The sequence below is a fragment of the Myotis davidii genome, unplaced genomic scaffold, assembly GCF_000327345.1.
Source record: "Myotis davidii unplaced genomic scaffold, ASM32734v1 scaffold430, whole genome shotgun sequence".
In the NCBI taxonomy this organism is placed as follows: domain Eukaryota; kingdom Metazoa; phylum Chordata; class Mammalia; order Chiroptera; family Vespertilionidae; genus Myotis; species Myotis davidii.
The window spans coordinates 1,156,533-1,180,422 of NW_006285247.1; the positions used below are offsets into that span (position 1 = coordinate 1,156,533).

General features: G+C 39.2%; 1 protein-coding gene across 1 annotated transcript in view; it reads right to left on the minus strand.

The window, feature by feature from the left end:
* CCDC81 (coiled-coil domain containing 81) overlaps positions 1 to 20,557 on the minus strand; it is a 33,406-nt gene extending 12,849 nt beyond the window's left edge. The window contains exons 1-9 of the mRNA XM_006755874.2: positions 20,311 to 20,557; positions 17,252 to 17,313; positions 15,826 to 15,979; positions 10,569 to 10,825; positions 7,985 to 8,064; positions 6,247 to 6,368; positions 4,671 to 4,794; positions 1,310 to 1,403; positions 784 to 930 (exon numbers count right to left, since the gene is read on the minus strand). Of these exons, the coding sequence (XP_006755937.1) occupies positions 784 to 930; positions 1,310 to 1,403; positions 4,671 to 4,794; positions 6,247 to 6,368; positions 7,985 to 8,064; positions 10,569 to 10,825; positions 15,826 to 15,979; positions 17,252 to 17,313; positions 20,311 to 20,389 (1,119 nt within the window). The 5' untranslated portion in view covers positions 20,390 to 20,557. The remainder of the gene's footprint in view (positions 1 to 783; positions 931 to 1,309; positions 1,404 to 4,670; positions 4,795 to 6,246; positions 6,369 to 7,984; positions 8,065 to 10,568; positions 10,826 to 15,825; positions 15,980 to 17,251; positions 17,314 to 20,310) is intronic.
* Between the last annotated feature and the right edge of the window lie 3,333 nt (positions 20,558 to 23,890).

Genomic DNA, 23,890 nt, shown 5'->3' on the forward strand with positions numbered 1-23,890 from the left:
TAAAATAATCCACCCAAGCCCGGCCCATGTGGCTCATTGGTTGAACATCAACCTATGAACCAGAAGGTCACCATTTGATTCCTAGTCAGGGGCACATGCCCAGGTTGCAGGTTCGATACCCAATGTGGGGTGTATAGGAGGCAGCAATCAATGATTCTTTCTCATCATTGATATTTCTCTCTCTCTCTCCCTCTCCCATCTTCTCTGAAATCAATAAAAATATATATAAATAATAATAATAATCCAACCAAGGTAGAAACCTGCCTTTTGGAGACAATGGTTGGGGAAAGTTTTTATTCCCTGTTCTTGGGCTTCAGGCAACACCTCTATAGGGTACATAAGAAGGAATGGAAGGTTCCTTACCTTATATCACAAATGCAGGAAAGGGTCAATTATTGGTGACCACAGACCAGTTATTGACAGTGCACCTGCACAGGTAGCATTCTGTCTTTGCTTCTTGACATAGGCCATGAATTTGAAGGAAGCATTGACCAGGATTATACTTTACCAGAAATGAACAATAAAGCCATATAAGTCCAGGAATTCCACCTTTAAAACTCAGGCTTTATGGGGGAAGGGGTAGAAATGAGCTGCTTGAATATTCATCCCAGTGTTCTTTATTATTAGTGAAAACTTGGACACAAACCTAAGTTGCAGTCCTGCAGTACGTAAGTGATTAAATGTGTTCCATTACAGGCATGTGATAGGACATTTTAAATTCCTTTTTATAATCATGGTCTACTGTCCCATGTTAAACACACTTTCATCAAGGCATTGAATTACCTGGTGCTTGAAGAAAGTATCTTGATCTTTCAACATTTGATACTGCTGTATGAGTTGCTCCTCTTCTATCTCTCTCCTCCTCCTCTCCTCACTGTAGTACAATGGGGAGTTTTGTTGTGCTCGTTGCAAACATACGTAACACAACTCCTGCAATACCAAGTTTTAGGACAAATTAAGTTTACCTTTTACTTTTTTGCCCTCACAAGCTCTCCAAAGGTTAGGTGTACCAAAAAGCAGACGTTATAAAAGGATATGTTAATGGTAATTAGCAAAATGAGATTTGCAGAGTGGGCCCCACAAATATTCAAGAGGATTTACTCAACTCTCATTTAATAGCAACTGAGAATTAGTAAGAGGTTTCCCAGCCCTATTTCTAACTAGTTGATTGACTAGTAGATAGATTGATGACAGACAGTCCAATTTGGAGTCCTAACTACAGGAGCCATATCCACATGTTAAAGGGTGATTCCCGGAGCTCTCACTGAGAAACAGAAGTCAGAAGGAGGTTTTGTTTGAAACTCTGTACCTGTCCTGCCTTATTATGATCGTGGCAAGCACTGGCGGGAGGAGTTTTAGGTTTCATTTCATTGTCATTTTTCCAACACCTTGAAGATGATAAGCTATAAAAACAACACAACATTAATCCATGTTTAACACAGTGCGACATCGAGAGCAATGATAATTTTAGAGGCAAGTGTAAATATAAAAGACAGAGTAAATATCTCAGTGGTTTTCTTTAAAGCATCTGTATCTATAGAGGTTAAGAGCCTATGTTTTGTGTCAAATAAACGTGGACTTGACCAAATTCTTTGCTTACAAGCTGACTGGCATTAGCCAAGCTGGTAGTCTTATAAAATCTCAGTTACCAATTCTGCAAAATGAGGATAAAAGTTATTCATTCTACAAAAAAATGTATTGAGTGCTTTCTGTGTACATTGTTCTTGGCATGGAAGATGCAGTGAAGAAAACACACACACAAGATCCCTGTGGAATTAACATTCTAATGGGGACAGGCAGATAGCAAATAAACAAGAAAAATAAGTGAACTATATAGTATTTTAATGTTTATTTAGAGAGAGAGAGAGGAAGGGAGGGAGAGAGCGAAACATCAATTTGTTGTACCACTTACTTATGCATTCATTGGTTGATTCTTATATGTGCCCAGACTGAGGATCGCACCTGTAACCTTGGCATATTGGGACAACGCTCAAATCAATTGAACTACCTGGCCAGGGCAACTATATAGTATTTTTTATGGTGATAAGTGCCACATTGTGCTGGAAGAATGGAGTATTAAACCATAACTAGAATGGCCTGGAAAGTTCTCACCAAGGATAAAATTGAGTAAATACCTGAAGGAAATGAGGGAAAAATAATGTGTGTCTCAGTGGTTGAGCATCAGCCTATGAACTGGGAGGTCACAGTTCAATTCCCAGTCGGGGTACACGCTTGGGTTGTGGGCTCAACCGCCCATAGGGGCATGTGAGGGTGGGGGAAGGCAGCCGATTGGCAAGCTCTCTCATCACTGATGTTTCTATCTCTCTCCCTCTCCCTTCCTCTCTGAAATCAATATATGTGTATGCATGTATACATACATACACACACACACACACACACACACATATATATATTTGTCATCCTTGTGCAGGAGCCATGTTAATCTTATTTGGATCATTCCAATTTTAGTATATGTGCTGTTGAAGCGAGCACTAAAAATATATTTTTAAAAAGTAATGCAGATGCCCTAACTGGTTTGGCTCAGTGGATAGAGCGTCGGCCTGGGGACTCAGGGGTCCCAGGTTCGATTCCGGTCAAGGGCATGTACCTTGGTTGTGGGCACATCCCCAGTGGGGAGTGTGCAGGAGGCAGATGATCGATGTTTCTCTCTCATCGATGTTTCTAACCCTCTATCCCACTCCCTTCCTCTTTGTAAAGAATCAATAAAATATATTTTTTAAAAAAGTAATGCAGATGTCTGATGAAGAGGGCATTCTAGGCAGAGCAAATGTGTGCAAAGTCCTTATAGTGGGAGCATGCCTGTGTTCAGTGCAGCTATAGAGAGGTCAGAGATCAGGCAGGACCTCACAGGCCATAGTAATGCCTTGGGCTTTTGCCCTGGGTGAGAATGGGAAGCCACTAAGGGTATAATGTCCAGTATTAGCAAAGCTGTAGAGAAGACAGCAGTCCCTCATGTTATTGCTACTAGGAAGGCAATTGGGTACAATCTTTTTGAGGATAATTAGTAAGTGCAACAAAGGCATAAAAAAAATGGTCTCTTTCCTTCTCTCTGAAATTTCACTTTAAAGTTTTTATCCTCAGGTGTGTGCAAGGAATTATGTGTAATTATATTTATCACAACATCATTTAAAAAATTGAAACTCATCTAAATTATTCAATAAGAGACTGGTTAAACAAAAGGTTTAATCAATGAGATGATGTGCAATCATTTGTTCATGTTTTGTAATATTTAAAGCCATAGGGATCCTCACCACTTATTGTTAAGTATAACAAAGGTTCAGACAATCTCAGTTTTATTTAAAATATGTATATATGTTGCAAATATAAATATATGTATATATTATACATGAGTTAAAATGAAGAATACACTGGGATTATTGGTAATTTTTATATCTCTTTCTTTTCTCATTCTTTCAAAATTTTTGTGATAAAAATGTATTATTTTACTAATCAGCACAAAAAACATTTGTTGGTCAATTTCTATAGGAAACCTTTACTAACCATTACTTTCCCCTCTTTGTAGCCTTTGTATTTTTTTTTGTTACTTTCATCACATGCATTATTTCTTTAGTGTCAGTCCTCCTACAAGACTACATATTTTATTAAAGCAGGTTTATGTCTTTTATATGTCGTATAGCTTTGTATATTCAGTGTCTAAAAACTTCCTGGCACAAGATGGTGCTCAATGTGTGTTGGATTGAACTAAATTACCAAGTACTAGACATTCAACTCTCAATTATATTTAATAACAGTGAAGTTATCCAAAACAGGCATGCTTAGAGTTTTGAACAGGACTTTAGTAACCCAAAAAGTATACACTGCACTCGTAACAGCTGATACAGTAATAAATTGAAAGTTGACAGCACAGTACAAGGCACATAAAAGTACTCAATAAATACTTGCGTATGGTTGACTGATTTGTGGTCTTGAAATGTATCCTACTCAAAGGGAGAAGAAAGTAGAAATTTTTTGACATAACATAACAAGAAAAAGACACAGCCATCATAACTTGCAATACATTCACTCAAAGAACATAATTATTGAGTGTCAGCATGTATGGCAAAACTGCTTTCCAATTTGGTCTCACTTATAAAACTGTGTCACGTCATAATATCCAAGCACTCAGAAAACAAAAAGGGAAGTTTTCCCAAATCCACAAGAAAAGTTAGATGTTCCCCTTCTGTGCTATTTTGTTTCCACCTGTGTCATAGCATTTTACCTACTGAATTTGTTGTTCTATGTATATCTGTCTTCCCCACTAGATCATGAGCTCTGATTGTCCCTACTATCCCTGTCACCTAGTACATAAGCTGTACTCAAGAATACTGGATGAAGGAATGAATGAACACTTACTTAAACTCCCTACATCAAGAAATTACTCAAAACTATATTTAGCCTGGTCAATGTGGCTCAGTGACTGAGCATAGACCCATGAACCAGGAGGTCACGGTTCGCATCCTGGTCAGGGCCCATGCCTGGGTTGTGGCCTGGATCCCCAGTGCAGGAGGCAGCTAATCAATGATTCTCTCTCATCTATATTTCTCTCTCACCCTCTCCCTTCCTTTCTGAAATCAATGAACAAAACAAAAACAATAAAAACACACAACTAAATTTAGTAAAGTGTAAGAGAAAAAATACCAATGCATTACCTTTCAGAGCTCATACTCTTCTCCCTATCCCCACTCTGCTCAAACTTTTTTGGCAAGTTGAGGCCTTTTGCTTTGCCAGAGGAGAAAGCTTTTCTGTCTGGACATTTCTTGGGTGATAAGATATCTGTAGAATAAATGAAAGTAAGTGTCCTTTCAACTTTAAATAGGTGATTTGTACTTAACACAAATTTTTAAACTCAAAATTTTACCAGGGAAAATTTTCACATGAGATATATTTTCTTACCCCTTTAAATTATTGTCCCTTGCCCTAGTGTGGTTTAAAAATACAGGGTAAGGCAAAAGTATGTTTGTAGTTGTGAAACAGAGTTTATTTTTGTATTATTAACTATTGTCTTATTTTCCATATGAACAACTATAAACCTATTTTTCCCCACCCTGTATATATTTTTGCTTTCATCATCATTGATGTTACTATCTCACTCTCATTCTCCTTTCCTCTCTGAAATCAATAAGAATATATATTTTTTTAAAGAAAGAAAAGGAAGGACATTCAAGGCAGGAGGAAAAAAAGTGAACAAATGCATGAGGTCAGGGAAGGGAGGGCAAGACATGTTAGAAGAACATGAATAGACAATTTTGCTCAAAGAAGGAATCTGTAGGGAGCAGTGACGTATGAGTCTAAGAATATGAAACATGTGAATTTTAGACTAAAAGTCTATATGTAATCCCATAGGCCACATTACAAAACCAACATGTCCAAGCCAATGTTTACTCATTGATATGTTTTGTTTGGTCCAATCATCCTTTTTTGTATCAATGTAAATTAGCTGTTAATATTTAAAGTCAATCGATTTCAGGATCTCTGCTTCTCTTAAAATATCAGAAAATGTGATACCACTTGGCTCACATTTACACAAATCAACAATCTGATAGAGGAACAGTCCTCTATAGTCTGGCAACCCCTGGGGATCCCTAAGACCCTTTTGAAAAGTCTTTGAAGTTTTCTAGTTTTCTTTCATATGCTTCAACCAAAACAATGTTATCACAACAGATTAAATGAAGACCCAGATATGAGAATCCACTATCTTCTATAAGCCAGGTATCAAAGATATACACATACCATTTTTCATAAAAATTATTATTTATGCTAACATGTCTCCCTATCATGTTATAACCATCCCACTTTATCCATGTGTGTTACCTGCCCAGACCCTGTAGGCATCTGAGTTGTTTTTTTTCACATTTTTTTCTGTATTGATTAAGGTATTACATATGGGTCCTTATTACCCCATTGCCTCCCCCTTCCCGCCCCCCCACTCATGCCCTCACCACCCCTGGTGTTTGTGTCCATTGGTTAGGCTTATAAGCATTCATACAAGTCATCTGAGTTTTGACCTCTTTAAGCAATGGGGAGCCAGCAAAGAGATCACAATCTAAGTACCTAAGAGTCATAAAAGTAGTAAACTAAGATACAGATTCAGGGAATTGGTGTTTGAGAGAAGAATACAGTGATTATTCGTGAATCTAACTTTATTTGCTTTGGGTAAAGGAGTTCTAAGCAATATGGGTGGGCTCATTAAGCAGTGAAGAGTGACAGATTATACCATTGGCGTACCTCTGACATCTTCTACTTTGTCTGTCCAGTTGTTTAACTTGTACTTCCTTGGTTTATACTTCTCACCTTCTTCCACAATGGTCTCCATAGGTGTTTTGTTCTCCATCTCCTTGAGCTCAATCCTAGGAACAAGCCAAGATGTTTGTCCTTCTGGACCCGAATAAATGACTGTGTGAACTCTCAATTCTGAGAAGCAACCCAACTAGCTTGCTGATTCTGTCATAAGTCCATGTCTCAAGGGGGTGAGTGATTTGCTTTGCTGAGTATAAACTGACTCTTTGAGGCTAAGTCTGGGAGCTGACCAAAACCTTCCAATTCTATACTGAGGACTCAAAGCTGCTCTTATAGAAAATGCTTTGAAGGCCTAAATTTAAGTTTTTATTTTGGTTTTAGTTTGAATTTTCTGTCTTTTCCAGTTCTGTAACAAGATGCCATAGGGATGCTATAGTAAAAGCCTGAAGGCAAGTGTTCAGAGCCTGGTAGGCAGAGTATGCCCAGAAATAACCATTATATCCCTTATTCTTTCTCCTCCCCACTTCTCCACCCTTTCCTCAGGCAAAACAGAGGGACTTGCAATGGCACAATGGGAGAAGGGGTCTGTTCAGTTCATGTGTGTAGTTAAAGATTTTCTTTGGTCTCAGGTACAGTGTTGGATTAAAGTTTGGGTGTGGGGGATAGGGAACTTCCAGTAAAATCAGGGGCCAAACATCAAGTCAGTAAAACACCTGCAATTGTTTTGAGTATTTGAGTCCTTGTGTCCATTTCTAGAAGTTCTAATTTTCCTTGCCTCGCTGAAATTATTTCCCTCCTGGAAAATATGTCCAAGGGGACACCCAAATTTGCCTTCCAAAATATAATCATAAAATTATTTTGAACCCATTGATTGATTTTTAATGATTAAGGCAACATGGTGCAATGGGAAGACCACTGGAACAGTCAGGAGCCATAGTTTTATTCCTGGCATGGCCCCTAATTAGTTGTGTGGCCATCTCATCTGGAAGATGATGGGGTTGGACCAACTATTCTCTATGGCCTGTTCTGCACCTTCACACTGATTTTGCTGAGATATGTGTCATACAGTCCTTCCAAGAGAAAGCTGTTCCAAACCAACACACAGAAGATGCCCCAGACTCAACAAGTCATAAGAAAATAATATTCTTGGGAGCTGGTTGTTGTTCCCCAAACTTCCTCCACCTGAAATGCATAGTAGTTTATGGCACAGAAATTAAGAACATGATTAAGAGCATACAAGTGAGTGTAACCAAAATGGAAATAAAACCCAAGTCTCTTACTTACTTCAGTGTTCTCAGCATTGCACCATGTTGCTACACTTGTTTAAAAAATTAAAACTAGGATGGAGGGGGTCAATAGGAAAAGGGGGGACATCTGTAATACTTTCAATAATAAAGATTAATTTAAAAATTAAAATTTTGCACTCATAAAATGGATAAAATTATAATAATATATATGAAAGGGTTGTAGTGAAGATTAAGTACATTAATATTTAGAAAGTGCTTAATACTACCTGGAATCCAGTAAGGGCTTCATAGATGATGTCTTATTCATTATCATCATCATGATTTTAATCATTGTCAGCAGCAGCCACCAGTAACACTGGGGTAAGGTTATTACTAAAAGGAGCATGAGCTACAAAAGGTTGAGAAACACTACCCAGTTAGGTCAACAGAGCAGCAAGGATTGCTGGTGCCTGGAGGAGTTTGTGGACCAAAACACTCACCTTGGAAATGCAAGCACATTGTTAGGCAGCTTCCTGAAGGACTCTCTGCTAGACAACACTGAGTCCACAGTGCCAGGCCTCTGCAAGAAAGGGCAGAGAGGGCTTACACCTGAGTTATGGTCCAGGACACAGACAAAGCAAAGCTACAGGGCATCTCAGAGGCAAGGCTACTATGATCATCTCTATTATTATTTTTATTTAGTACTCAAAGTCTGGAGCTTAAAATCCAATGAGGAAGGATCTCAGTTATCAAAATTATCTTCCTGGGTAATCACAAAACAATGTCACACAACAGTCCCAATGGTGCTGCCTTTTCTCAAACCACTTCCTCTTTGGAAATTGCCTTTGGAATTGACAGCTTCTTTGACCCATCTTTAAGAGGATAGCTGACTTATTAAAACTGTCAGGGAAATGAGCAAACTGATGAATTCACTCTTGATCCAGGTCATTCTAAAATCGGGCTCTGGATTTTAAATGAAGGGTTTGGATTCAGGTGGACTCATATTCAAATCCCTACACTGCTAACCACTATGTAGCCTTTTAGACCCCAGGTATCTGTGGATAATAATAGGGTCTAATTTATAGGATTTTTATGGGCACTTTATGAAAGTGGCCAGCACATAGTATGCACACAAGAAACAGCAGCTATTATAATTATCAGTACATTATAAAAGCATCACATTATCACATATACTAATATAGAGTAATATATGCAATTATTCTCTTTGGATTAATGATATAACTCACAAAAGGCTCCAAAGGGAATTCCCAGGAAAAGGTTTTAAAAATGTTTTGAGCAAAAGCAGCATCCCTGACCGAAAGCAAGCAGACAGCTGCTTCCAGGGGAATTACGGGCAGGAGAGCACTCAGGATAAGCAAGGAACGTTTGGGGGAGGGGGAGAAAGGATCTTGCCACTTTACAGCAATTTCCCAAAGTGTGTTTTAGAGATGTTAACAAGTATTGGATTAACCTAAAGTTCCATGATTAAGTATGTTCAGACAGGTAAAGTAGCTTCTTTCTGTCCAGACTTCTCAGATCCTTCACCGTGCTCTGTCCTTGAGGATGATACAGGCAGCAGTTCCCCATCTGCGGTGGCCTCCAAACCCTTTTCTCAGACATCTCTAATTTCTAGTTCTTTAGAAAATGTCCCTTAAAAATCGTGTCTTCGCGTGCAGCAGGCCAATTACAACATTATCCCTCCCTTTGAAAACGTCTATCGAAACCACAAAGTTCTGCAGAATCCCTGAAGGTTCAAGATGGGCCAGTGCTTTGGCCTTGCTTCTGATTTTGCAGACCTTGCCTCGCATTTTTATGGAAAAGAGAGGGTTACAGCTGTATATGTTTCCACTCCCACCCACAGGCCCAGCATCCCTCTTAACAATCCTGTATGGAAGCCAGATTGTGGGAAAGACACTAAAGACACATAATGCACAATGCCGCCGAAACCGGTTTGGCTCAGTGGATAGAGCGTCGGCCTGCGGACTGAAGGGTCCCAGGTTCGATTCCGGTCAAGGGCATGTACCTGGGTTGCGGACACATCCCCAGTAGGAGATGTGCAGGAGGCAGCTGATCGATGTTTCTCTCCCATCGATGTTTCTAACTCTCTATCTCTCTCCCTTCCTCTCTGTAAAAAATCAATAAAATATATTTTTTAAAAAAATAATGCACAATGCCATCACCTAAATCCACACCCCAGAGCTCCAGGAGAGGAGAAAGTAGAGGGCAAATTTAGACCATATTGATAGCCTTTCATTTTATAGATTTTTCATTTAAAAGTCAGGCTTTTGCTCTCTAGAGGGACACAGGATTTTATAACATTTGTGATCATCCAATTCATTCACACCAACTATGTTAGTTCACAGAGGGGCCCCTAAAGCACACTAAGTATTCAATGAGTCCTGCAGAATGACTCTTTCATTGCCTCCTTAAACTCTATGTACAACTTTCCATGAAGGCCACACCAGCTGCCTCATGGTGAACAATGGTCACCATAGTGAACAGTGATCAACTAAAAAATTTCTTCTACAACATGGAAAATTAAAAACTAAAGATCCACCTCCATGACTTGATTAGATTTTGTTATAGATTTTATGTAGATTTTTTTGTTGTAGAATAGTATAACCAGAAAGAAAGGAAAAAAAAGTGATTAGAAAGTCTGGACTTGAATTTCAGTTCTACCACTTACCAGCACCCTGCCGTCAGGCTTCCCAAGCAACCTCTTTGAGCTCCCATTTTTCTCATTTGTAAAATCAGATGATGATAATGCTGGTTTTATAACATTTCGAGATGCAAATGAAATAATACATGGGAAAGAACTTTATAAGCTACAAGGTACTATAAAGCGTTCAGAATTATAAGAGTTTCTATTACTACCTATATTTTTCCAATGGTATGTACTCAAAACTTGGTTTAAAGTTCCTTTACCCTTCTACCCTTTTTGTCAACGTTATCATCTATAAATAAGCACTGTTTTGCACGTGAGGTAACTGCTTTTTAAAGTACAGTCAGCCTGAATTTTCCTTAATGACCTATGAGGGGGTAGGAAGAGGGGAAGGGATTAGGAGAAGGAAAATATTAATTTACATTTGCTAGGGCTTTTGCCAAAGTCCCACTTCCATCCATTTTACAAAGGAATTCCTTCAAAAATCTCATCTTCACTCTGCCGTTTTTGATCATGAGGACTCCGATTCCTTTGAATGTAAACTCCACATTTTGTTTGATTGAAATGGATCGTGATAGAAAAAGCAACGTCTCCTTCACACATCCTTCCACTGTATCCCTGTTAAATGAACCCGCCAGGGATATCATGATAAAATTTAGTGGAATAACTGGGATGTCACCTAGAAGAGAAAAAGACAGTTGGGGTGGGGGAAAGGAAGTGGAAATTACAACAAGGGCATACTATATACACTTACATATAATCATCTGATTCTCAATACTTGAAAATAAAATTGTCACTATGAAGCCTTTAGTTGTACCCAATGTAACACTATTCCTACAACTAACAACTGGTTATTAATAGATATTAATCAGTACAAATCAATACAATTTCCCTAAAAATGTAGTGTGTGTGTGTGGGGGGGTTGCTCAAAATAAAAACAATTAGCTTTCTAAATAATATTCTAGACACAATTTAGATTTTTTCTTAGAGACATAGTAATAGGCTTCCTGGAAGATGGCGGCGATATAGGCAGACGCGTCCCAGGTCGTGTCCCAGAGCAAATGGAGTGAGCAGCTGAAACTAATAGCACCCACCCCGAATTGGCGAAAGGGCTCAGCTGGTGAGACGGCTTGACATAGTAATAAATGCTTCTCTTCATCAGACAGTTTCTGAATTTTTCAGCCCCCTTATCTTTTAGAACATGCTGCAGCAATATTTCTCTCTCCTCCAGTTATCATATAATTTTTTAAAATATATTTTATTGATTTTTTACAGAGAGGAAGGGAGAGAGATAGAGAGTCAGAAACATCGATGAGAGAGGAACATCGATCAGCTGCCTCCTGCACATCTCCCACCAGGGATGTGCCCGCAACCCAGGTCCATGCCCTTGACCGGAATTGAACCCGGGACCTTTCAGTCCGCAGGCCGACGCTCTATCCACTGAGCCAAACCAGTTTTGGCTATCATATAATTTTTTAATGACTGTAAATATCTATAAACATGAAGCATTTTGAAAGATAGTCATCTTCACTAGAAGTTACCTTTCAAATGAAATTGGGTCTTATCAGAGGATAACTTGAAGAAAGCTTTTCCTCTCTAATAGAGTCCCACAAATGACATTGCAAAGGAATATGACTATACCTAGCTGGAAGGAAGAGCAGGGTCCTTTCAACTAGAACAGATATAGAGTTATGCAAGGTCCACAAGTCAGGAAGGGGTAAATAGCAATGATCAACATGATAAACAGAAAAGGTCCACTGATAAAGGAACGGGGTAAAGAGGAGATGACATTAGCTCTGGCCAGTGTGGCTCAGTTGGTTGAGTGTTGTCCTGTGTACCGAAAGGTCACTGACCAGTTCAATTCTTGATCAGGGCACATGTCCAGGTTTGGGGCTCAATACTTGGTTGGAGTGCATGCATAGGAGGCAGCCGATCAATGTTTCTCTCTCACATCAATGTTTTTCTCTCTCCTCTCCCTTCCCCTCTCTCTAAAATCAATTAGAAAAACATATTTTAAAAAGATGACAACATTCTAAACAATCATTCAGCAAGCATTATCCCCATACTGCTAGATAATGATTAACAAGCTTCCCTAGCCCAGCCTGCGTGGCTCAGTGGTTGAGTGTCAACCTATGAACCAGAAGGTCATGATTCGATTCCCAGTCAGGGCACATGCCCAGGTTGTGGGCTCAGTTCCCAGTAGGGAGCATGCAGAAGGCAGCCCATTGATGTTTCACGCTCATCATTGATGTTTCTATCTTTCTCTCCCTTTCCCTTCCTCTCTGAAATCAATAAAAATATATTATTTTTTAAAAGTTTCCCTATATTAGCCCACTGACTCCTGCACAATGTAATGGTAATTCTATACCATCTCCCGCCATTTCATTTTAAAAAATAAATATCTTAAAAGAGAAAGCTATATTGCCTGCCTCTAGATTGCCCCCTCCCATTTACCCAGTGCCTCTCTGCAATCAGTCCTCCGGTGGACTTGTCTCAGTAAGGGCACTATCACCTCATGATGAACAAGCCAATGGATAGACTGCAGATCTTATTGTCATGACCTCTCTTTAACATCTGTTAACCAAGCCCTCTCTTTTCTAGTATCCATGGTGCCATTCTTGATTCTCCAGTTTCCTCTTTCTGGGTCTCCTTTGCTGGCTTTTTTCCTCTTCTATTTCTTATAAGATGGGGGTTTGTCTACTTTACAGGATTTTGTCCTTTGCTATCTCCTCTTCTTTATATTCTCTCCTGGGTAAACTTATCCAAATGTTGATCTCTAGTCTCCACCCCTCTCCTGAACTCGGGAATCATTTCTACCTAAATATCCCTACAAAAATCTCAATTTCAACATGTCCAAAAGCAAACTCAGTATTATACTTGCCACCACTATCTGCCTTTTCTCCTTCACTCCCTATGGCAGTTAATGGCATGAATATTAATCTATTCTCCAAGAAATCTGAGTCATCTTAAATACCTTCCTTTCTCTTACTACCCAATACTCCAATCTGTAACCAAATCCCATCAGTTCCATACCTGAAATGTCTCGTGAATAGATTCCCTCATCTTCCCCTTGACTGCCACTGCCTTCACTCAGGCTTTTACCATATTTTACTGAACTATTAATTAAAAGATCCATCTTCTTAAACTAACAACTGGACCAGTACAGAAAATCCCCTGCTCAAACACTTTCAATGGCTACTCGGTGCCTACAGGATGAATTCCAAAGTCCTTATCACACCATTTAGGGCCCCTCACAATTTGAACCCTAGCGACCACTTTTGTTTTACCTCCCTCCACTTGCTTCCACAATCATTTGCCCTGGTCACACAGGCACCCTTAACAGGATTCACTTTTCCTTTTATTCTTGAATTGTCCATATTGTTCCTGAAATATCTTCCACAGCTTCTCTATCAGTAAAGTCCTGTCATCCTTTAAGACCTCCCTCACATGTCATCTTCCTAAACCTTCCCAAGCAGAGTTAGCCAATCCTAGCATCAGATCCAGTTCTGATCAACACTGCTTTTGTAGCACTTACTAGTAACTATTTTGCATTATTTGCTTATATATCCATCTCCAATGCTAGATTCTGAGTTACTCAAAGCATTGACCATGTATTAATCATCCTTAAGAATCAATAATGTTTTATTAGAAACCCAGCTAATTAATGATGAAGAATCATAACCCAAAAGATAAACTGCGGACAGAATTGTTCTTATGAACTAATTCAGTCATATATATTTAATTCTGAAATTTCCTCAACCTTGTGAAAATAATTATAGACCTAAACTACTTTTGTGGACTGCATTACAAGATAAGACAGAAAATAAACTCCAATTCTAAGACACAGGTTTTTGGGGGGTGGGGAGGAGACTTTATTTTTATTTTCATTTTGTAGGCTTCTGATGAATTAGGATATTTCTTCTGTCATAAAACTGTAGGTAAAAATGGCTGAAAAGTCTGTCAAACATCATACTGAATATGTGCATAATGAATTCTAAGTATAGTTTGTATTTTTTCAATATATAATTTTTTGGTGGAAAGTTACTCTGAAATTTTTCAGGAAACTTAACATAAAGTTAAGTTTCAGTGTTTCACCTGCTGACGCTGCAGGTAGACTGTCTCTCTTCATCTGTATATGAATCTGATGCAGAGGGGATCATAAGAAAGGTCAAAAGAAATAGATCCAGAAATCAGGGAGAGACCCCCAAAGGTCTCTAAGTGACCAGGGCCAGTGTCACAAAGCCCACCCCCTGAAGCTGGCATGTAAGCAAGCATTCTGGGACAGGCATCATGTCTGTCTTGTTTACCACTAATCTCAAGCACCTGGAACCAGGCCTGACACATAGTTGGCCCTCAGTAAATATTAGCAGAAGGAAGAAAGAATGGAAGAAAGAGAGAAAGGAAGGAAGGAAGGAAGGAAAGGAGGAAGAGAGGGAGGAAGGAGGGAAAAAAGGAGGGAGGGAAGGAGGGAGGGAAGGAGGAAGGGAGGGAAGGAGGAAGGGAAGGAGACTTTAGGATGTGAGAAGTATACAAGGTATTCATTAACTCTTTTTTTTCCCAGGTGATGTTGAGAATATGTTTAATAAAGCTGGGGACAGTGAAACAAAGGGCTTAGGGTAGAAGAAGCAACAGGAGAGGGCCTAGGTGGTGCTCGGCTCTGACTCTCTAGACAAGTTAAAGAAGTGAGCCAAGGCAGGGCTACTGTTGGTTGGCTCACTGGGAAGTGAAGGTCACAGTGAGAGAAGTGAGCCCAGGATCGACTACTGTTGGCTCACTGAGAAGTCAGAGAAAAGGGAGCCTTAAAGACAGGTCCAGGGGGCTAGCTTGGGACAAGGTGCCGCTGCCCATTGCTCCCCCAGGTGCAAGTCTTGCAGGGACCCTTAGAGTTTAGGAGAGAAAAGTAAAGATGCACATCTGAGAGAGAAGAGAAGAACCGGCATACTCCAGAGAGAGCCCACTATATTAACTCTTTATGGAATTAATATCCTTCTAACTTTTGAATTTTAATAATTTTGATTATGTATATGATAGACACAATTACTGATCTTTTTCACAACCTATACTGACTGTAATTCTCCCGAACAGAGACCCTACCTAACTTTCTCTACTTTAAAAGCACCTAGAATTTCTTAGGGTCTGAAATATGAATAAAGTCTGTACAGCACAAATGTGGCTTTTGTAAAGATTTGCTTTGATGTCACATCAGGTCTTCTCAAGCCTGCCTCTTAAGCTACTTAAAAGGGCCTGCGGGCCCCAGCCAGTTTGGCTCAGTGGCTAGAGTGTTGGCCCACGGACTGAAAGGTCCCGGGTTCAATTCCAGTCAAGGGCATGTACCTCAGTTGCAGGCTCCATCCAGCCTTGGTCTGGGGCACGTGTAGGAGGCAACCAATTGATGTGTCTTCCTCACATTGATGTTCCTCTCTGTCTCTTCCCCTGCCTTCCACTCCCCATAAAAATCAATGGAAAAATATCCTCGGTGAGGATTAATAAAAAAAATAAAAAATAAAAAAATATAAGGGCCTGCAGGAAGACTAGAAATTATGTTTCTACCTTAGCCCCTCCCCTCTGCCAAAAGGACCATGTGAAAAGTGAACCCCACCTGACCACATTTTTGCCCTTTCATTTTCATCCCCAGGTTAGTCACCCTCTGGAAAAATCTTAAATATTAAATATATTTACCAGGAGTATATTCTTTGTTTTGTTTTAGTCCATGGAGCTCTACTAACTTCTTCGCCATGATAAATACGGGCCTCTCAAACAGAATAAACTTGTTTCCCACATCAAATTTTTGTCTCATGAAAGTGAAAGTTCCAAGTCCTGGAATCTGAACACCCTGAAAAAAAAAAAAAGGAAAAAACATAGCAACAATTTACTGAAGGAGTGAAGAAATATAATCTATAGTATTGTTACTTTAAAAAATGAATAGAATTAACCTTAGCCCTTAAAAATTCAATGATCCTACAATCCTTTACAGCTACAGCATTTTATGACTCTATGTCTTTAAATAAGTTTAGTATAAAATGTAATACATCAACCCATGATGCCTTTCTGACATCAGATCCCTCATCTCCTTATCATTCAGAGGCTGTGAGGACTAAGAAAACTTGCATGTGCTACAACTGCTCTTAATCTACTAGTATATCTAAGATTATTCTTGTCCTAAACTGTGGGACATTTTAAATTTTAATCATTTGTCATTGGAAGGAGAGAATTTAAGGGATCCTGAGAATTTCTGCTTTCCCGTCCCTTCTTTGAAATGTTATATCCCATCCTTAAAATCAGACAACCCAGTGCCCAAGGCATATGGTGCAGTGTGGCAACCTCTGGTTCTTAAACTAGGTCTCTGTCTCTCTGGAAATATCATACTTCGAGGTTTACAAACTCAGGAGCCAAGACAAGATGCAAGTGAGTGAGTGAAGTTATGCAGTCAGAGAATGTGGTGGACAGACAGAGCATGCCCCATCGAAAGGGGAAAGCCCATAGCCAGCTCCAGCCAACTGTCACACACACAAATGAAAAACTGGTATTGTTAAATCTGATTTTTTGAGAAAAAAAAAATCCAAAATTTTATATACACTCTCCCAATTGTAAGTGGCAATGACTAATTCAAATTATTAGACCAAACAAAATTAGGTTGAAGGATGAATTCAGCCCAAGGGCTGTCACATAGGGTATAAAAGTTCCACAATCTCGAAGCTCCCTCCAAACTCCCCAAATATCTGTCAGGAAGAATTAGTCCAGCCCTGAGAAAAGTTTCTCATTTTTAGCAAGTTGAGTTCAGTCCCTGTCTTCTTATATTGCAATTAAAATCCAATCCCTATGAGGAGGAAAGACACGAAGCATTATTATATCCTTCTAGATCTAAGCCAGGAACTATCAGATCACAGATAAGCAGAATTCATTTAGTTGCTCTCCACACACACAGGCTGATTAGTGATATACTGTGTATCCTAGAAGAGCAGAACTTTCAAATATTCACAAGTCCCAAGTGTGAGCATCATAAAATCACAAGACCAAAAGTTAAACTAAGTGGCTCTAAAGTCTGCTATCCTGCTCCCAGCAAAATTACATGGGACTAAGGTGGAAAGATTCTTTGGACTCCTACCTTGTGTAGGGATAGCTGCCATTCCACAAATTCTGATACATGCTCCCAAATAGTAGAGACATCTGTAATTCAAAAGAAACCAAAAATAATTTATTTAAGTACCCATGTGGTAGTACCTTAGTGCTAATAAAAAAAATGTAAATATTAAATGCAGATCAAATAACCATGATTCCCAATTAATTTCAAATTGACAGAAAACAAGGTTATTTCCCAAAATTAATTTTCCAGGTAACTAACCCTTTAAAGTTCCAAAAATGTAATTAGAAATATAATAAGTATAATGAAATTTTAAAGAAAATCTTTCCAGAATGAAGGGAACTCTGTCACATATTTCTATTGACGTGATAAAATTAACCCAGTACAATCTACCCTTTTCTTATTGACCCATTCAACAAACAATTGAGTGTCGACTCTGTGCCATCTGATTCATGTGAACATTCATTCTTATACCATTCTGTAACACAGGAATAAAGCCAAAGGTGCCGTCCCAATATGTCAAGATGCCGCCTTCGATCTGCATCATGGATACACAGTATACTATAATTAGGTATTTCCTTTATTCTTCCCATACTATTGTTTTCCCCACTCCTCCCCCCACCCATAGACAAAAGAAGTCTACTGCCAGCTTCTAAGAAGTAAGGTCTTTCACCCAGTCCCAACTGTACACTAAATTAAAAATATCATGACCAAAAACATCAATTCATTAATAATACAGAATCTTCATATCCAGTCTCATAGAGGCCTTTCAAAGTTATTAGGTCAAGCCGGCCAGCACGAATCAGTGGTTGGGCATCAACCTATGAATCAGGAGGTCACCTTTTGATTCCCAGTCAGGGCACAAGCCCAGTTGCCAGCTTGATCCCCGGGGCGGGGCATGCAAGAGACAGCTGATGGATGATTCTCTCTCATCATTGATGTTTCTATCTCTCTCTCTCCCTCTCCCTTCCTCTCTGAAATCAATAAAAATTTTTTTTTAATGTTATTAGGTCAAAACTGTTAAGTCTTTCACCTAGACTCCTGATATGCAGCTCAAATTTCAGGAAAACAATCTACACCAAAGGGAAATGATTTGATTAGGCTCAGGAGAAACACTATCGCCTGCAACCAAACCCTAGTGAAAAGACTTGACTGATATTTCAGTCCACCCTTGTTGCTTTACTCTATAACAGTGGTTCTCAACTTTCCTAATGCCACTGTGTAAATTACAGAATAACATATACTAGTATGCTTTAAATGGACATTAATATCAACAATTAAAAGTTCCTTGACTTTATAAAGGATCATCTTCAATTAAAATACTGGCATGCAAACAGAATAAATTATTACTGAGCAATTTGAACAAAAACCATGTTCCCAGAGCCTAATGCAGTGGAAAGGTCAGTGGGCTGCATGGATTCCTAGCTGTGTAGTCACCAATAGTTTCACCAGTTCACCTCTGTCCTCCTAAGTACTATAATTGCATAACAATAAACGGGTGAAACATACAGAAGCAGCAGGACTTCATACATACAATGATGAAAAGTTAATTTATGTGTTTTGCCGAAATTTGGGCGGGGCATTCGTGAAAGTTAATAAGTAGTCATTTGACTTTTGCTTCTGTCATTCAACCAATAAAGCTCTTGCTGAAGTCACAAATGGCCTCCTTGTCAACAAACTCAATGGGCATGTTTAATTATGACCTCTCTGACTCCTGTCATCTCTGACACTGGTTACCACTTGCTGAGTATAAATTTATATTTTTATTTCTGTGAATATTTGATTAACATGCATCTTTCTCCAGTAGATTATGAATTCCAAGGTTTCTGTTCATCAGCAGTTCTCTAGTACCCAGCACATAGTATGTTATAAAAATTACTTGAGCCGAAACCGGTTTGGCTCAGTGGATAGAGCGTTGGCCTGCGGACTGAAAGGTCCCAGGTTCGATTCCAGTCAAGGGCATGTACCTGGGTTGCGGGCACATCCCCAGTAGGAGATGTGCAGGAGGCAGCTAATCGATGTTTCTCTCTCATCGATGTTTCTAACTATCTCTCTCCCTTCCTCTCTGTGTTTTCCGATGGTCTTAGGTGACCCCTGTGAAAGGGTCGTTCGACCCCCAAAGGGGTCGCAACCCACAGGTTGAGAACCACTGCCCTAGCTGGTTTGGCTCAGTGGCTAGAACATCAGTCTGTGAACTGAAGGGCTCGATCCCCAGTAGGGGGCGGGTAGGAGGCAGCCCATGTGGTTCTCATCATTGATATTTCTACTCTCCCTTTCCCTTCCTCTCTGAAATCAATACAAATATATATATATATATTTTAAAAATAAACAATTGAGTGAATAAATTATCTATAAATTTATAAATATGGCAAATATTTTTGAAACCATAGTATTTAATGCTTCTTTTAGAATTATTTTAACAGGGAAAAATAGGAGTGAAGCAGAGGAAAGAGTAAGAAGACGTATCTACTCATCTATTTGTCTCCTCAAATGATTTGGTTCAAGCCTAGCCAACATCACTAAGTTACAATGAACTGATAGTAACCCCAAATTCCATTGCTGGAGCACCTTTCTTCCCAAGGGCTCCTATCTCTTACAGAATGATCTCAGTGTCGCTTTGGGGTGACTCTTCTGAGAAACTATGCTTTCAACCAAGCCTAGTACGTTTTCTATGAAAAGCTGCTAGGTCCTCATGCTAACACCCAGCTCTTCTTATGATCAGCTCACTTCCTTAATACAATCCCAAGATATCAAGGGCAACAACAAAAGTAGCTGTATTTTTGCATGAACTTTGAGGAGCGGGTGTGGGGTGGTAATGTTATAAGCTAACATTTATTGAGCATTTACTTTGCCCTAGTCCTGGAGCTAAGTGCTGTCTAGACAGTGTCTTATTCAATCAAAAGCCTTAACTGGCCCCTGTCCCTTATTACGGCAGTCACTACAATTGTTTTTGGGCATCCGGCCTGAGCCGGTGACATGGCCAAGGTGACATGGCCACTTTAGGGGATAGAGAAGGTCTTCCACTTGGTCCCCAACCAGCAGATAAAGGTTTAGCCCCAGGGCCCCCACTTCAAGTCGCTTACCCTCCTGGCTCAGCAAGGGCAGTGTGGGCAACACATTCTTGCCCGCGCCCTGCAGGCAAGGGAAGATGGTGTCCAGCATCTCCACTCCTCAGCCGGCTCTTGCTGGGTCCTCAACTGGTCTTTTGTCTTCCTTCTGGAACTTATACAAAAGTGGTTTTCCCACCCGCCAGTCCTCTCTTCCCAGACCTTTGGATAATCCTTAAACATACAAATTACCAAATATTGAAAATTTTCTCTCTTAAATGTCTCCTCGCTGTCCCTCCCCCTGCCCTGGCTCTCCCTTGAGCGGCTTCCACCGCGGGAAAACCAGAGCTGAAAAGCACCGGAATGAGCGCGCGCAAAGCCTTGCTAGCACTCCGCACCACAGAGAGGCAAGAGCCTCAGCCGCGAGGGACGGGGCCAACCTAGGGGAGGGAGGGGCGCGTTGCTAGGATGCAACAAAGGGTCGCTCCATTGCTCGGGTCTTGGCCCCGCCCCCTAAAATGAGCCCCCAGGTTGTCCCAGTGATTTCAGCAGCTCCAGATAGCGAGGTTGGGAATGTATTTTAACGTTGTTTCCTTCCCCTCTTACCCTGGGCAGCAAAGAAACTTGGTCCTTTTTGTAATCACCTTATACAAATCAGGGACTACCTTTTGCCCTAGTAGTGATGGACATTTGAATCTCCGGATCTGTTTGAGGGTTTCAATTTGAGCTGGAATTTGTTTCCCAGTTTGGGTTTTTCCTGGGCCCCCCCTCCGAGGAAAAGGAGTGCTGGAGGATTGAGGAGGGAGTTGACTTTTTTTTAGTCATTTGACTTCAAATTCAAAACAGTTTGTGCACTCAAAACCGTATTTTAAATATAATACCAAGTAGCAGGAATACTGTAGCTCATATATAGTCATAATAAAAGGGGATAAGTGCCCACTGTGTAAATTATAGAATAACATATATGCTTTAAATGGATCTTAATATCAACAATTAAATATAAGTTCCCTGACTTTGTAAAAGATCATCTCCAATCAAAATACTGGCATACAAACAGAATAAATTCTTACCAAGCAATATGAACAAAAACCATGTTCCCAAAGCCTAATGCAGTGGAAAGGTCAGTGGGCTGCATGTCTGCAGACCGTCCCTCCTCCATGGATTCCTAGCTGTGTAGTCACCAAATTAAAGAATTAGAACGAGCCCTAGCTAGCTTGGCTCAGTGGATAGAGCGTTGGCCTGAGGACTGAAGGGTCCTGGGCTTGATTCTGCTCAAGTGTACATGCCTACGTTGCAGCCCAATCCCCCGTAGGGGGAGGCAGCCAATCATTGATTCTCTCTCATCACTGATGTTTCTCTTTTTCCCTCTCCCTTCCTCTCTGAAATCAATAAAAATATATTTTTTAAAAAATAGAATGAGAACATCAAGAAAAGCCCAGAATAAGTAGAAGGAAGGAAATAAAGATTAGAGCAGAAATAAATGAGAGACTAAAAAGTCAATATAAAAAAAAATCAATGAAACCAGGAGATGGTTCTTTGAAAAAATAAACAAGATTGATGAACTTTTAGCCAAACTCATCAAGAAACAAAGAGGACCCAAATAAATAAAATCAAAAACAAAAGTGGTGAAGTAATAACTGACACCACAGAAATACAAAGGATTGTAAGAAAATACTATGAACAACTATATGGCAACAAGCTGGACAATGTGGACAAAATGGACAAATTCCTAAAAAAAATACAACCTCCCAAAACTGAATCAGAAAGAATCAGAAAATCTAAATAGGCCAATAAAAACTGAGGAAATAGAAGCAGTAATCACAAAATTCCCAGCAAGCAAAAGCCCTGGTCCAGACGGCTTCACAGGCAAGTTTTACCAAACATTCAAAGAACTAACACCTGTACTCTTCAAACTATTCCCAAAAATCCAAGAGGAAGGAACACCTCCAAGGTCTTTGTATGAGGCCAGCATTATCCGAATTCCAAAACCAGATAAAGACACTACAAAGAAAGAGAATTATAGGCCAATATCCCTGATGAACATAAATGCTAAAATCCTCAACAAAATATTAGCAAATCACATCCAGCAATATATGAAAAAGATAAAATATCATGATCAAGTGGGATTTATTCAAGGGATGTAAGGCTGGTACAATATTCACAAATCACAAGACAGGACGTGGGGACAAGGACACATATGAAAAATCTTAATCAATAAAAAATATATTAAAGTGAAAAAAAAGAAGAAATAAAAGGCATACAAATTGGAAAGGAGGAAGTAAAACTCATTATTTGCAGATGACATGATATTGTACATAGAAAACTCTAAAGACTCCACCAAAAAACTACTACATTTAAAAAATGACTTTTGCAACATAGCAGGATACAAAATAAACACCAAAAAAAATCAATGGCTTTTTAATATACGAATAATTAATTCTCAAAAAGAGAAACTAAACAATCCCATTTACCAATGTAACAAAAAATTTAAGATACTTAGGAATAAATTTAACCAAGGAGGTAAAAGACTTGTACTCAGAAAACTAAGGACAAAAGAGATAGAGGAAGAAATAAACAAGTGGAAGAAGAGATAGAGTAAGAAATAAACAAGTGGAAGAATATACTGTGTTCCTGGATTGATAGAATTAACATCATTAAAATGTCCATACTGCCCAAGGCAATCTACAGATTCAATGCAATCCCTATTAAAATACCAACAGCATATTTCACAGACCTAGAACAAATACTCCAAAATGTTATATGGACTTAAAAAAGACCCCCCAAGAGTTGCAGCAATCTTGAGAGAAAAGAACAAAGTTGGAGGAATCATGATACCAGATATCAAGTTATACTACAAAGCCACCATAATCAGAACAGCCTGGCACTGAGACAAGAGCAGGCATAAAGAACAATGAAACAGAACACAGACCCCAGAAATTGATCCAAGCCATTACACTCAAGTAATATTTGACAAAGGAGGCAAAAACATACAATGGAATCAAGACAGTTTCTTCAATAAATGGTGTAGGAAAATTGGACAGATACATACAAAAAAAAACTAGACCACCAAGGTACATCATACACAAGAATAAACTCAAAATAGATAAAAGTAATCTAAATGTAAGTCTGGAAACCATAAAAATCCTAAAAGAAAGCATGGGCAGCAAAATCTCAGACATGTCTTGTAGCAATATGTTTACAGATACATCTCCTAGGGCAAAGGAAACTAAACAGACATTTTCTCCTCTTTTAAGGAGAAAATAAACAAATGGGACTACATCAAAACAAAAAGCTTCTACACAGCAAAAGAAACCATCAATAAAATGAAAAGGGAGCCCACTGTATGGGAGAACATATTTGGCAATGATACATCTGATAAAGCATTAATATCCAAAGTATATAATGAACTCATACAACTTAACAAAAAGAAGACAAACAATCCAATTTAAAAAATGGGCAAAGGACCTAAATATAAATATAAAACTTTTAAAAGAGGACATACAAAGGGCCATACAGAAGGCCAAGAGAAACATGAAAACATGCTCAAAGTCACTGATTATTTGAGAAATGCAAATTAAAACAACAATGAGGTAACATCTTACACCTGTCAGAATGG